At 40.1% G+C, this 12,629-nt stretch overlaps 1 protein-coding gene across 4 annotated transcripts in view; it reads left to right on the top strand.

Annotated features, from left to right (window-relative positions):
* Ttn (titin) overlaps positions 1-12,629 on the top strand; it is a 278,578-nt gene that overhangs the window by 179,724 nt on the left and 86,225 nt on the right. For all 4 annotated transcript variants that reach the window (XM_017317139.1, XM_011239438.1, NM_028004.2 and 1 more), the window contains 23 exons: positions 337-603; positions 2,254-2,351; positions 3,226-3,394; positions 3,484-3,750; positions 3,854-4,120; positions 4,205-4,483; positions 4,578-4,986; positions 5,097-5,221; positions 5,329-5,595; positions 6,295-6,564; positions 6,654-6,956; positions 7,053-7,355; positions 7,592-7,779; positions 7,921-8,035; positions 8,140-8,424; positions 8,531-8,682; positions 9,578-9,725; positions 9,866-10,043; positions 10,849-10,970; positions 11,061-11,348; positions 11,451-11,747; positions 11,852-12,038; positions 12,450-12,565. In XM_017317139.1, the coding sequence (XP_017172628.1) occupies positions 337-603; positions 2,254-2,351; positions 3,226-3,394; positions 3,484-3,750; positions 3,854-4,120; positions 4,205-4,483; positions 4,578-4,986; positions 5,097-5,221; positions 5,329-5,595; positions 6,295-6,564; positions 6,654-6,956; positions 7,053-7,355; positions 7,592-7,779; positions 7,921-8,035; positions 8,140-8,424; positions 8,531-8,682; positions 9,578-9,725; positions 9,866-10,043; positions 10,849-10,970; positions 11,061-11,348; positions 11,451-11,747; positions 11,852-12,038; positions 12,450-12,565 (5,100 nt within the window). The remainder of the gene's footprint in view (positions 1-336; positions 604-2,253; positions 2,352-3,225; positions 3,395-3,483; positions 3,751-3,853; positions 4,121-4,204; positions 4,484-4,577; positions 4,987-5,096; positions 5,222-5,328; positions 5,596-6,294; positions 6,565-6,653; positions 6,957-7,052; positions 7,356-7,591; positions 7,780-7,920; positions 8,036-8,139; positions 8,425-8,530; positions 8,683-9,577; positions 9,726-9,865; positions 10,044-10,848; positions 10,971-11,060; positions 11,349-11,450; positions 11,748-11,851; positions 12,039-12,449; positions 12,566-12,629) is intronic.

The raw sequence follows: 12,629 nt of genomic DNA, 5'->3' as shown, positions 1-12,629 counted from the left end.
TATATCCTTTATGCTTCATATTAATTTTCTTGTAAGCTGCAATCAGCAGAGGATTGCCACAAGTTTGAAACCAGCCTGATCTACATAGTGGGTTTCCAGGATAGCTAGGAAAAGGGGAAAAAACAAACAAACAAAAAACATAGAACAGTGGTTTATTTTCCTCTGTATATATAAATCAATGACAAACATCATTGTGGAAGGAAAACATCTAAGTGAAAAATAGCTTTACAAACAAGCAAACTGAGACAGAAGCAGCCCCGGAGATGCCAGAGGGAATCAGAGAAAGTTCTGGAACTCTTGGAGAAGGGAAACAGCTAATAAGTATGATTCTTTCAGAACCCCCGGTTGAGTTCACTAAGCCTCTTGAGGACCAGACGGTCGAAGAGGAGGCCACTGCAGTACTGGAGTGTGAAGTATCCAGAGAAAATGCCAAAGTGAAATGGTTCAAAAATGGGACAGAAATCCTCAAAAGCAAGAAGTATGAAATCGTTGCTGATGGCAGGGTCAGGAAGCTCATTATTCATGGTTGTACCCCAGAGGATATCAAAACGTACACTTGTGATGCTAAAGATTTTAAGACCTCCTGTAACCTGAATGTTGTTCGTAAGTATTCCTCCACAGGACTTGGCATTTGCAAGTCATTGTAGCCAAAACAACCAACACATGTAATGCATGCCCCTCTTGGCAACTCACAGTATGGATGCTGACCTAACCTGATACTTCACACGTTTCTTTACAAACATCCTTGTGCTCTGTCTGGCCTTGGAAAAGACACCAACCACTTTTTACTACACCGCTGCGCTCTTTGTCTGTATGTGGTTACACCCACTGTGTGACTATCCTGCTAGAGATGAAAACAAAATGAGTCACAAGGAGAAGTACAGAACCCTGATTCCACTTGGAAGATAAGTTTCAGGATCGGAAAATATCTAAAAAAATAAGAATGAAAAGTTGGATAGGAACATACTTGAGAACAACTGGGTTATAGTAACGACCAATCACATAATGGAACTGAGAGTAAGGGTGGACAAGAAGCTGAGTAAGCCCAGGATCTTTGAGTCCTGATTCTTTGAATGAAGAACTCTGTCGTTTTTTACTATCACTTCTTTCCCTAGTGGAGAGATGCCCCTCTCTCAGTATGCCAACTGCTACCTAGCTAATTTGCTTTGCTTTTTTCTTTGTCCAGGAAAACATTTTTTTCGTGGTCCATTTTTGTGCAGCGTTTGTTTGGTTCTGTTGCTTCTCATCTGTTGACAACTAAAACCTAGTGGCTTTAACTGTGCTTCTGGCTTCTTGTACTCTGTCACTCCTTCCATGCTTGGGCGCCTCTACTGTATCATCCTGTAGAGTAGCCCCTTGGGATTTCTTCCCCTTGTCGTCTACTTCCTCTTGGAGAAGGCTCAGCCGTGGTGGCTTATCTTCTAGCCTTCCAGCTAGCATTGGTCTGAGAGCCTCCATGATCAAGAAGGGTTGGCTTGGAAAGGCTTCTTAAAAAGCTCTGAAAGATGGAAGGGCGAGGATGTGGCTTCTCCATCCTGTACAGCGCCAGACAGATTTCTTGGAGATGCATGAACCAACAGATGTAAAAGCTGAATCAGTGTCCTATACAGAACAGAGTTTGTCACACTAGTACATGCCTGACTTGCATATGAAGTCTTTAAAGCTGAGTTAAAAATGAAAAGCTGGATATACATGGTTCCAATTAGACTCGTGCCTCGTAGCTATACATACTTCAAACTATTATCTTTGAATTCTATTGGGTTTACAATGATGTGTCTTTCCTTACTAGTGTTCCCTTTGACAAAGAATTATCCTTCAACTCTGGTATAGTACCAAAACAAAGAAGGCATTTGCTTCTGTAATCATTCAAAAGAACTGAAATGGGTCCCAATTTGAAAGAACTAAGTTGGTAGCAGAGTAAGATATAATCGAAGAGAACTAGAAAGAGAACAAGAGCAAAGCATTATTCCCATTGGAAGCTGCAAAGGTTTTCAAAGTCAGTGGCAGTTTATCAAGACAAGCACAAACAGAACATGACTTTGATCCTAGCACCCAGGAGGCACAGGCAGTTTGGTCTCTGAGTTCAAAACCAGCCTGGTCTACAGAGTGAGTTCCAGGACAGCCAGGGCTACAGAGAGGAAACTCTGTCTTGGAGAAAGACAAAGAAAATCATCTTTTCTTATTGTATACCAAAGAAATATTGGGATAAATTTGCAGAAGCCTCATTTGAATTCCAACATTATTCTCTTACAGCTCCTCATGTGGAATTCTTAAGACCACTCACAGACCTCCAAGTCAAAGAAAAAGAAACTGCTCGGTTCGAGTGCGAAATTTCCAAAGAAAATGAGAAGGTCTGTAACAACATAAGTGTTAATTAATATTAGTAAGTCTGATTATCAGTTTGCTTTGTTTACTATTGACCAAAATGCAAGGAAAGAAGAAACTAGCTAAGCCTTTCTGACTTCCATTTTAGATTAAATTTATGCTAGTATTAAAGACAGACAGATGTAATTGTTCTCTTTAGTGCCACTCATTACTGTCTCATAAATTTTGGACTCAAGATATTTATTATTGTGCTGGAGAGATGGCTCAGCGGTTAAGAACACTGATTGCTCTTCCAGAGGCCCTGAGTTCAATTCCCAGCCTCCACATGGTGGCTCACAACCATCTGTAATGGGGTCTGATGCCCTCTTCTGGTGTGTCTGAAGAGAGCAATAGTATACTCATATACATAAAATAATTAAATAAATCTTTTTAAAAAAAGATATTTGTTATTTTGAGTCACATGGAATTGATGTTTTCTTAGATTAAAAAAAAAGTCAAATAGTAGTAATTCTATGTCTCAGCTAAGTAGTTCTGGTTGCCACAAACTATTATTGCCAAACAGACTTTCTGTTTACATCAGTGGAGATGGTTTGTGTGATATCTAAGGCCCCCTTAAACACAAAACTTGCATAACCTCATCATTTGTTTTTCCATAATTGGAAGAATATCACAGTAGATCAACTTTGTTCTTGATTTTTAAATTTTTATTCATATTTTTCTATCTTCCTTTATACATACTTTATACATACATATAATATTTATAGCCCTCTTTTAAATATACTATAATGTCTTATGATTGATTTTAAAAGGACCCTTGGGATACTAGTTCATGTCATGGATACTGTGTAAAGGAACAACATGAAAACTGATTTTAAGAAATCTATTTGTCTTAAAATATAGGTTCAGTGGTTTAAAGATGGTGCTGAAATTAAAAAGGGCAAAAAGTATGACATCATTTCTAAGGGAGCAGTACGAATTCTTGTCATCAACAAATGTCTACTGAATGATGAAGCAGAATATTCCTGTGAAGTGAGGACAGCAAGAACTTCCGGCATGCTGACAGTCCTAGGTGAATGTGAAGGCTTTCTTTTACTAAGCATACTAGTCAGGAAACCCAACTTCCAGTTTTACTGACTGCATCTCGGTTCTTTTCTGCAGAAGAAGAAGCTGTCTTCACAAAAAATCTTGCCAACCTTGAAGTTAGTGAAGGAGACACTATCAAACTGGTGTGTGAAGTCTCCAAGCCTGGGGCAGAAGTGATTTGGTACAAAGGGGATGAGGAGATCATCGAAACAGGGAGATTTGAAATACTTACTGATGGAAGGAAGAGAATCTTGATCATTCAGAATGCGCAGCTTGAGGATGCAGGCAGCTACAACTGTCGACTCCCAAGTTCTCGAACGGACAGCAAAGTCAAAGTACACGGTATGAAATCTCAGTGAAGGGCATTTTCTTCCTTTCATCCATTCTTGTCGTATTAAGATACAAATGCCGATGTTTTCACTGTCTTCCAACTTTTTCTTTCCAGAACTTGCTGCTGAGTTCATCTCGAAGCCTCAAAACCTTGAAATTCTTGAAGGAGAAAAGGCTGAGTTTGTCTGCACTATCTCAAAGGAAAGCTTCGAAGTTCAGTGGAAGAGGGATGATCAGACACTTGAATCTGGAGATAAATATGACATCATTGCTGATGGCAAAAAGAGAGTCCTAGTTGTAAAGGATGCCACATTACAAGACATGGGCACTTACGTAGTCATGGTTGGGGCTGCCAGAGCCGCAGCTCACCTGACAGTCATTGGTAAGTTTGTCCTTGCTCCCCTGCAGGCTTAAATCTGTAGTTTTGATCCTTCATCATACTACAAAGTCTTTTGATTGTTTACAGAAAAACTCAGGATCATAGTTCCTCTTAAGGACACCAAGGTGAAGGAACAACAAGAGGTTGTCTTCAACTGCGAAGTCAATACTGAAGGTGCCAAAGCCAAATGGTTCAGAAATGAAGAAGCCATATTTGATAGTTCAAAATACATCATTCTCCAAAAAGACCTGGTCTACACCCTCAGAATCAGAGATGCACGGTTAGATGACCAAGCCAACTTTAATGTGTCTTTGACCAATCACAGAGGTGAAAATGTTAAAAGTGCAGCCAATCTAATAGTGGAAGGTATGTGACATACATGACACTAGAGAATTTTCCCGCCAGCAATTTATATTATGCCGACAACTAAATTCAACCTTGTTTTTCTCGATCACCACAGAGGAAGATCTTAGGATTGTTGAACCTCTTAAAGATATTGAAACAATGGAGAAGAAGTCAGTCACATTCTGGTGCAAGGTGAATCGTCTCAATGTGACACTGAAGTGGACCAAAAATGGAGAAGAAGTGGCTTTTGACAACCGTATATCATACCGAATTGATAAGTACAAACACTCTCTAATCATCAAGGACTGTGGCTTCCCAGATGAAGGTGAATACGTCGTCACTGCTGGGCAAGATAAATCCGTGGCAGAGCTGCTCATCATAGAAGCCCCAACAGAATTCGTGGAGCACCTGGAAGACCAGACGGTCACAGAGTTTGATGACGCTGTCTTCTCCTGCCAGCTCTCCAGAGAGAAAGCGAATGTAAAATGGTACAGAAATGGAAGAGAAATCAAGGAAGGCAAAAAGTACGCAAAACGTGTCTGCCCTCCCTCTGTTGTTCTGTGTGTACTTTGACATCAGACATTTGCCTAATACTCATGCTACAAGCTAACTAATCATTCAATCTCTTCTTTAGATACAAGTTTGAGAAGGATGGGAGCATCCACAGGCTCATCATAAAAGACTGCAGGCTGGAGGATGAGTGTGAATACGCTTGTGGTGTAGAGGACCGCAAGTCCCGAGCTAGACTTTTTGTAGAAGGTTAGTATTGGCTTCAAGGATAATTCTAGCTGAAGTGACAATCTTTTTACAATGCTAATAAAAAATACAAACACATATCTGTTTTTATTTTTACATTTTCTCTCCAGAAATTCCAGTTGAGATTATCAGGCCTCCTCAAGACATTCTTGAAGCCCCTGGTGCAGACGTTATCTTCTTGGCTGAGCTCAACAAAGATAAAGTGGAGGTCCAATGGCTTAGAAATAACATGATCGTCGTCCAGGGTGACAAGCACCAGATGATGAGTGAAGGAAAGATACACAGGCTACAGATTTGTGATATTAAGCCACGTGACCAGGGCGAATACAGATTCATTGCCAAAGATAAAGAAGCCAGGGCTAAACTTGAATTAGCAGGTAAATTGCTTTCTTCTGCTTCCTGGTGTCCTCCCCATATCACAAACCTCTGTAGATTTGAGATTTTACAATTAAGGCAAAACACTCCTTGTGAAAGCATATGGCTCGAACCTGTGCTCACGTGTTAGCTATTCTACTTTGTCTACCTACAAAGTGGAAGTGGTGAGCAGCATCTTTACATGTCAAACCACTGTTATTCCTGGCATGGGCAGCTGCTCATGACTTCCTAGAAGAGTTCCTCACTCAACTGATAGGCAACTCCTGTGGCTCTTTTAAATATGAAACCTGCATAGGTTTCCCCCCAAAGCCCCATTGTACATGAGAGAAAGCTGTCTGACTTATCCTGAACTAAGTATGCAGGACTTTATCAAAAACATATTTTATAAAATAATTTCAACAAGAAAAGCAAAACTTGTTTCACCATATTCTAGGTCCTCTGCAATTATTTTTAACTAAGACCAGATGTGAATGATGGTATGCCATCTTCACCAAACCACTGTTTCCAAACATGAATAGTTAGGAGTAAAACAATAACAACAACAACAAGCTATTATAACTCTCCAACAGAATGCACTGCTATGAAATTACTGTGGTTATGATAATACTGTGGTTTATCAAATGTATAGAAAAAAAAACCTATGTCATAGTATGACTATAGTATATAACTCAAACATGTTTGTGTGTTCTCTTTGTCACTAGCTGCACCTAAAATCAAGACAGCTGATCAAGATCTCGTCGTTGATGCTGGCCAGCCTCTGACAATGGTGGTACCCTATGATGCCTACCCCAAAGCAGAAGCTGAATGGTTTAAAGAGAACGAACCTCTATCTACAAAAACCGTTGACACTACGGCTGAGCAGACTTCTTTCAGAATCTCAGAAGCCAAGAAGGACGACAAGGGGAGGTATAAAATCGTGCTTCAGAACAAGCATGGGAAAGCAGAGGGCTTCATCAATTTACAAGTTATTGGTAAGCCACCGAATCGCTCAAACCTGATTAGCCCAGCACAAGCTTAACGACATAGCACCACTAAAAATTCTGTGATGTGCAAATTGCAGATGTTCCCGGGCCAGTTCGTAACTTAGAAGTGACAGAAACATTTGATGGTGAAGTAAGCCTCGCCTGGGAGGAACCACTAACGGATGGTGGGAGCAAAATCATAGGCTATGTTGTTGAAAGGCGTGATATCAAGAGAAAGACCTGGGTTCTGGTCACTGACCGAGCGGACAGCTGTGAGTTCACTGTCACTGGACTACAGAAAGGAGGAGTGGAGTACCTGTTCCGTGTGAGTGCAAGGAACAGAGTTGGCACTGGAGAACCCGTAGAAACTGACAGTCCTGTAGAAGCAAGGAGTAAATATGGTAAGTGTTAAAGTAGATTGCCAACTAGCTTAGCTTTGTGTTTATCTACAACATAATCCAAATTCACGTGTGTGTTTCTTCTGTGGCGACATTCAGATGTTCCAGGCCCTCCTTTGAATGTAACCATCACCGATGTGAATAGATTTGGTGTCTCACTAACATGGGAGCCACCAGAGTACGATGGAGGTGCTGAAATCACAAACTATGTGATTGAGCTGAGAGACAAGACTTCTATCAGATGGGACACTGCCATGACCGTAAGAGCTGAAGACCTGTCAGCAACTGTCACTGATGTGGTTGAAGGACAGGAGTATAGTTTCCGTGTCAGAGCCCAGAACCGAATCGGAGTTGGGAAACCAAGTGCAGCCACACCCTTTGTCAAAGTTGCTGATCCAATAGGTAAGGTCATTTAACAACAACAGAAAGGAAATAAACATTGCATGTAAGCCACGAATTAAATCTATTATTTCAAATAATTTTAATCTAATAAAAATCAAAAAAATTTAGAATAAAACTGTAAAAGCTAAGACTGTGCCCACATAGTTCATAAACTTATCTTGATGAGGTCATTATGATCAGTACATGTCTTTATAAATTACCATCCAGTGCAATTGTATTGCTTCCTGCCATTTTAGAGAGACCAAGTCCTCCTGTGAACCTAAACGCCTCAGAACAGACACAGTCATCAGTTCAGCTCACCTGGGAGCCTCCTCTGAAAGATGGAGGCAGCCCCATACTGGGCTACATAATTGAAAGACGTGAAGAGGGAAAAGACAATTGGATTCGCTGCAATATGAAACCTGTCCCTGAACTGACTTACAAGGTAAGATAGTTTGCATTATATTATTTATAATAAATATATATATAAACATATTAATATGACATATTAATATATAATATATATGTTTGTGGGTTTAGAATTTAAATGGATATGATGCTAACAAATACTAATTTGTAATTCTAGGTCACTGGATTGCAAAAAGGGAACAAATATTTATATAGAGTGTCTGCAGAAAATGCAGCTGGTGTTTCAGATCCATCTGAGATCCTCGGTCCTCTCACTGCTGATGATGCGTTTGGTAAGTAGATCTTTTACCTTTTAGATTTGGGGTTAGCACAGACCTTTGGTGTACCAGGGACATAACTATGGTACTAGAAATTCACTGATTTTTCTTTTTGGTAGTTGAACCAACGATGGATTTAAGTGCATTCAAAGATGGTTTGGAAGTCATAGTTCCCAATCCCATCAAGATCCTGGTCCCAAGCACAGGCTATCCAAGACCAAAAGCAACCTGGACTTTTGGAGATCAAGTACTTGAAGAGGGGGATCGTGTGAAAATGAAGACCATATCAGCCTATGCCGAGCTTGTCATTTCTCCAAGCGAACGAACAGACAAAGGCATTTACACACTCACGTTAGAAAATCCTGTGAAGTCAATTTCTGGAGAAATCAATGTCAATGTAATTGGTAAGGAATTACATTCTTGCTATCTAATATGATTTGGTTGAATTAACCCATACCGGCTTAAATCATATTGACTTCCACTGCCTTTTTGTTTTTATTTTTTAATTAGCTCCTCCAAGTGCGCCCAAAGAACTGAAATTTAGTGATATAACAAAGGATTCTGTACATTTGACTTGGGAACCACCAGATGATGATGGAGGGAGTCCACTAACTGGATATGTTGTTGAAAAGAGAGACATGAGCCGGAAAACATGGACTAAAGTGAGTGTTGCATATTAACACAGCCACTTTAGAATCCCGGGAGGAGGCTGGGAGGCCATACAGATGGGCAAGATTCATGGGAAAAGTATCGAAAACCTTTTTAGCATATTGATGCTAATGCTTCCTTGGATAATTCAACCTGCATTTGGCATATTTGTCCCCTTTTTTTCTCAACTTGGTTTATTGAACACATAAGAGAAAGCTTACCTACATACTAAGTATCTAAGGAGTTCCCCAAGTGCATGTGTTGCGCCATAAGCATTTCTAGGGAAGCATTCATTGCCCCCATGGTCATGCTTTAACTCACTGCACTGAATTTATCTTAGTGATTGGTGTGCCACCGTTTTCTCCATTTATGCTCATTATAAAACATAGCTACTGTCAGATAGATAGTACTATGTATAGTATCTATACATTTTACAATTCTAGAACTAGAACTTTGATGCTTGTACATGCTAGACAGCAACTAAACTACTGAGTTCGCCTTCAGCCCATTATTAGTCTCATTTAAAATTAAATTTCTAATAAACAAACTATCATCCTTTTAAGGCATGCAACTATGAATCTGTTTCTCATTATATTGAGAATATTATTATAGTCTCGAAATTATTATAACCCACCTTGATGTTTTTCCCTAATATAAAATTAATATGAAAATAACACTAAGTTTTCATTCAAAACAACTTTAGAGTAAGCAGGATGTCATGGCACATGCTTATAGAGGCTGAGGCAAGACTGCAAATTTAGAGCCAACCTGGACTATAGGCCAGCCTGATCTACATAAAATCTCAGTCTTAGAAAACAAATAGTTTGTATCTGTACACATGGTAAACAAAAATATTTACTTGAGAAAATACTCAAGGAAAATAATCAGTGAACTGTTTCTTTGTCCCAGGTTATGGACTTTGTTACTGATCTAGAATTCACAGTTCCTGATCTTGTTCAAGGAAAGGAGTATCTATTCAAAGTCTGTGCCCGAAATAAGTGTGGCCCTGGAGAACCTGCATATACTGATGAACCTGTAAATATGTCTGCCCCTGCAAGTAAGTGCACAGCCTATGGGCTTACGCCTGGCCTGGCTTTCGACCCAGAGTTGAAATCTGGGGAAAGGGCATGGGTTGGTAACATGGGGGTAACTTAGAGCAGCCTGTCTAAGATTCACTCTCTCTTTTAAATATTACAGCGGTACCTGACCCACCAGAGAATGTTAAATGGAGAGACAGGACAGCCAACAGCATCTTCCTAACATGGGATCCTCCTAAAAATGATGGTGGCTCTCGTATCAAAGGATATATAGTTGAAAAATGTCCACGTGGTTCTGATAAATGGGTTGCCTGTGGAGAACCTGTTCCAGATACAAAGTAGGTGTTTTTTTTTAATTTTTTTTTAATTGAATAATTCTGATTCCTACCCAGTAAAATGGGTTTTACCTGGGCAATGTTAAATGTTAATTTCTTCACCAACAATTCCCCTAGTATAGCTGTCTTCCTTTATAAAGTTCAGCTGAGCCTTGTTCAAGGTTTTCATTAGTTATGATAATAAAAAGGCCAGAAAAGAGCCAAGCACAGCTTGGTCCTGAAAACCTGACTGGGGCAACCCAGGAATGAAGAAATAGAAGACACAACAGGCATAGAAAAGCTATGGTCTAGAGGGGTGTGCTCTCTGTAAGGAAGGTACCTTCTATGCTGCCATCAAACCCAGCAAGTTTTTCTGTACAGCAAAAAGAGGAGGGGTTAGAAGTCTCAGTGGAAAGTCTTAGTAAGTGAGATGTAACACCCAGGAGGAAGAAGCTGAGGTTGATAGTTTGTATGTACCAGTCTTACCTGAAGGTCAATTGTCTGTCAACACTAGCACTTAGGCCAGAGAAGGCTTGGCCATTTCCATGGCTCTGAGGACATGGTTGTACTCCTTTCAACAACACAATCCATCAGGACTTTATCCATCCTTGACATCCTGACACATTCAGTACTTCCACCACTCCCCACAGCCCAGACATTTAATTGAAAACCCAGTATTATGTTGATGGTGTGAATTTTAGAAAACTTATTATATATGACATATATTTAGACATATATTACACGTATATGTATCACTAAAAGTATAATCGATTTATCAACATGACAGTCAAACCCCTGTGTTTTTTGTTTTTTGTTTTTTTTCTGACAGAATGGAAGTGACAGGTCTTGAGGAAGGCAAATGGTATGCCTACCGTGTGAAGGCCTTGAACAGGCAAGGTGCTAGCAAGCCAAGCAAACCCACTGAAGAGATCCAGGCGGTGGACACACAGGGTATTTATCATTCCTTGCTGCTTGGCCGTTAGGTCTCTGACCTCGTCTGTTTGAACTTGCTCACAGTGTAACTAATCTTTTCCAACTCAGAGGCCCCTGAGATCTTCCTGGATGTGAAGCTCCTGGCTGGGATCACTGTGAAAGCTGGAACGAAGATCGAACTTCCCGCCACGGTGACTGGAAAACCGGAACCGAAAATAACTTGGACCAAGGCTGACACCCTTCTGAAGCCAGACCAGAGAATCACCATTGAAAACGTTCCTAAAAAATCCACAGTGACAATCACAGACAGTAAGAGAAGTGACACAGGCACATATATCATAGAAGCCGTGAACGTCTGTGGCCGGGCCACTGCTGTGGTAGAAGTGAATGTCTTAGGTAAAGGAGGCTCTCACTTTTATAAGGATCCAATTCACTGTGGCTACTTTCTGGAACAAAACCGAGGTTAAAACATGTTTCTCCATGTACTGTCACCCACAGATAAACCTGGACCACCAGCTGCCTTTGACATCACAGATGTAACCAATGAGTCGTGTCTTCTGACCTGGAACCCACCAAGAGACGATGGCGGGTCTAAGATCACAAACTATGTGGTGGAGAGAAAAGCAACAGACAGTGATGTGTGGCATAAGCTCTCATCAACCGTTAAGGACACAAACTTCAAGGCAACCAAATTAACACCCAACAAAGAGTACATCTTCAGAGTTGCTGCAGAAAATATGTATGGTGTTGGTGAGCCGGTTCAAGCTGCTCCAATAATAGCCAAATACCAGTTTGGTAAGATTCGCAATCTGCTAACTAAAGAAAACATAAAGGATTTTATGTCAGCCTTGCATTTAGGTACAGGCTGTATGACTTTTATATCATTATCCTGTCTGTAGATCCACCCGGACCTCCAACTCGCCTAGAACCTTCCGACATCACTAAAGATGCGGTGACGCTCACATGGTGTGAGCCAGATGATGATGGTGGCAGTCCCATCACTGGATACTGGGTTGAAAGATTAGATCCTGACACTGATAAATGGGTTCGATGCAATAAGATGCCAGTGAAGGACACAACATACAGGTGAGTTCCCATCTCCATGGAGTACTGAAACAGCAACATACTTGGTTATTGACATCCTGGTTATTGACATCCTTCTGATCATGTGTGATTACACATTAAGAAATTTTTAAATCACTTTTACTTTTATTGCCAGTTGTCACATAATTCTTAAATGACGTGAAGCCCATCCAGTGGCTCATACCTGTTATCTATAAAATATTACCTAGTAACAGACAATTGTAGATATAATTAAAGTGATATATTTTGTCTAATATAAAGAATATGACCATTAAAAACTATTTTAAACTTATGTTAAAGTACTCATAGTAAAATTTACAAATTTATTCTCACTGTTTAAATAAATTAGCCTCTTCTATGCATAGTACATAGGTTACTACTTCTTACCACGATGTTATCTTGTTTCTGATCCAGGGTAAAAGGTCTCACCAATAAGAAAAAGTACAGATTCCGCGTGCTTGCTGAAAATTTGGCAGGGCCAGGAAAACCAAGTAGATCAACTGAACCAATCTTAATAAAGGATCCCATAGGTATATTATTTCTATGATTCTCTGTGGTTCCTTTGAGACATACATTAACTCCGTTTGGACAAAG

The sequence above is a fragment of the Mus musculus genome, chromosome 2 (genome assembly GCF_000001635.26).
Source record: "Mus musculus strain C57BL/6J chromosome 2, GRCm38.p6 C57BL/6J".
Lineage (NCBI taxonomy): Eukaryota > Metazoa > Chordata > Mammalia > Rodentia > Muridae > Mus > Mus musculus.
Note: the sequence above shows the minus strand (reverse complement) of the source record. Positions and strands in the feature narration are given on the sequence as shown.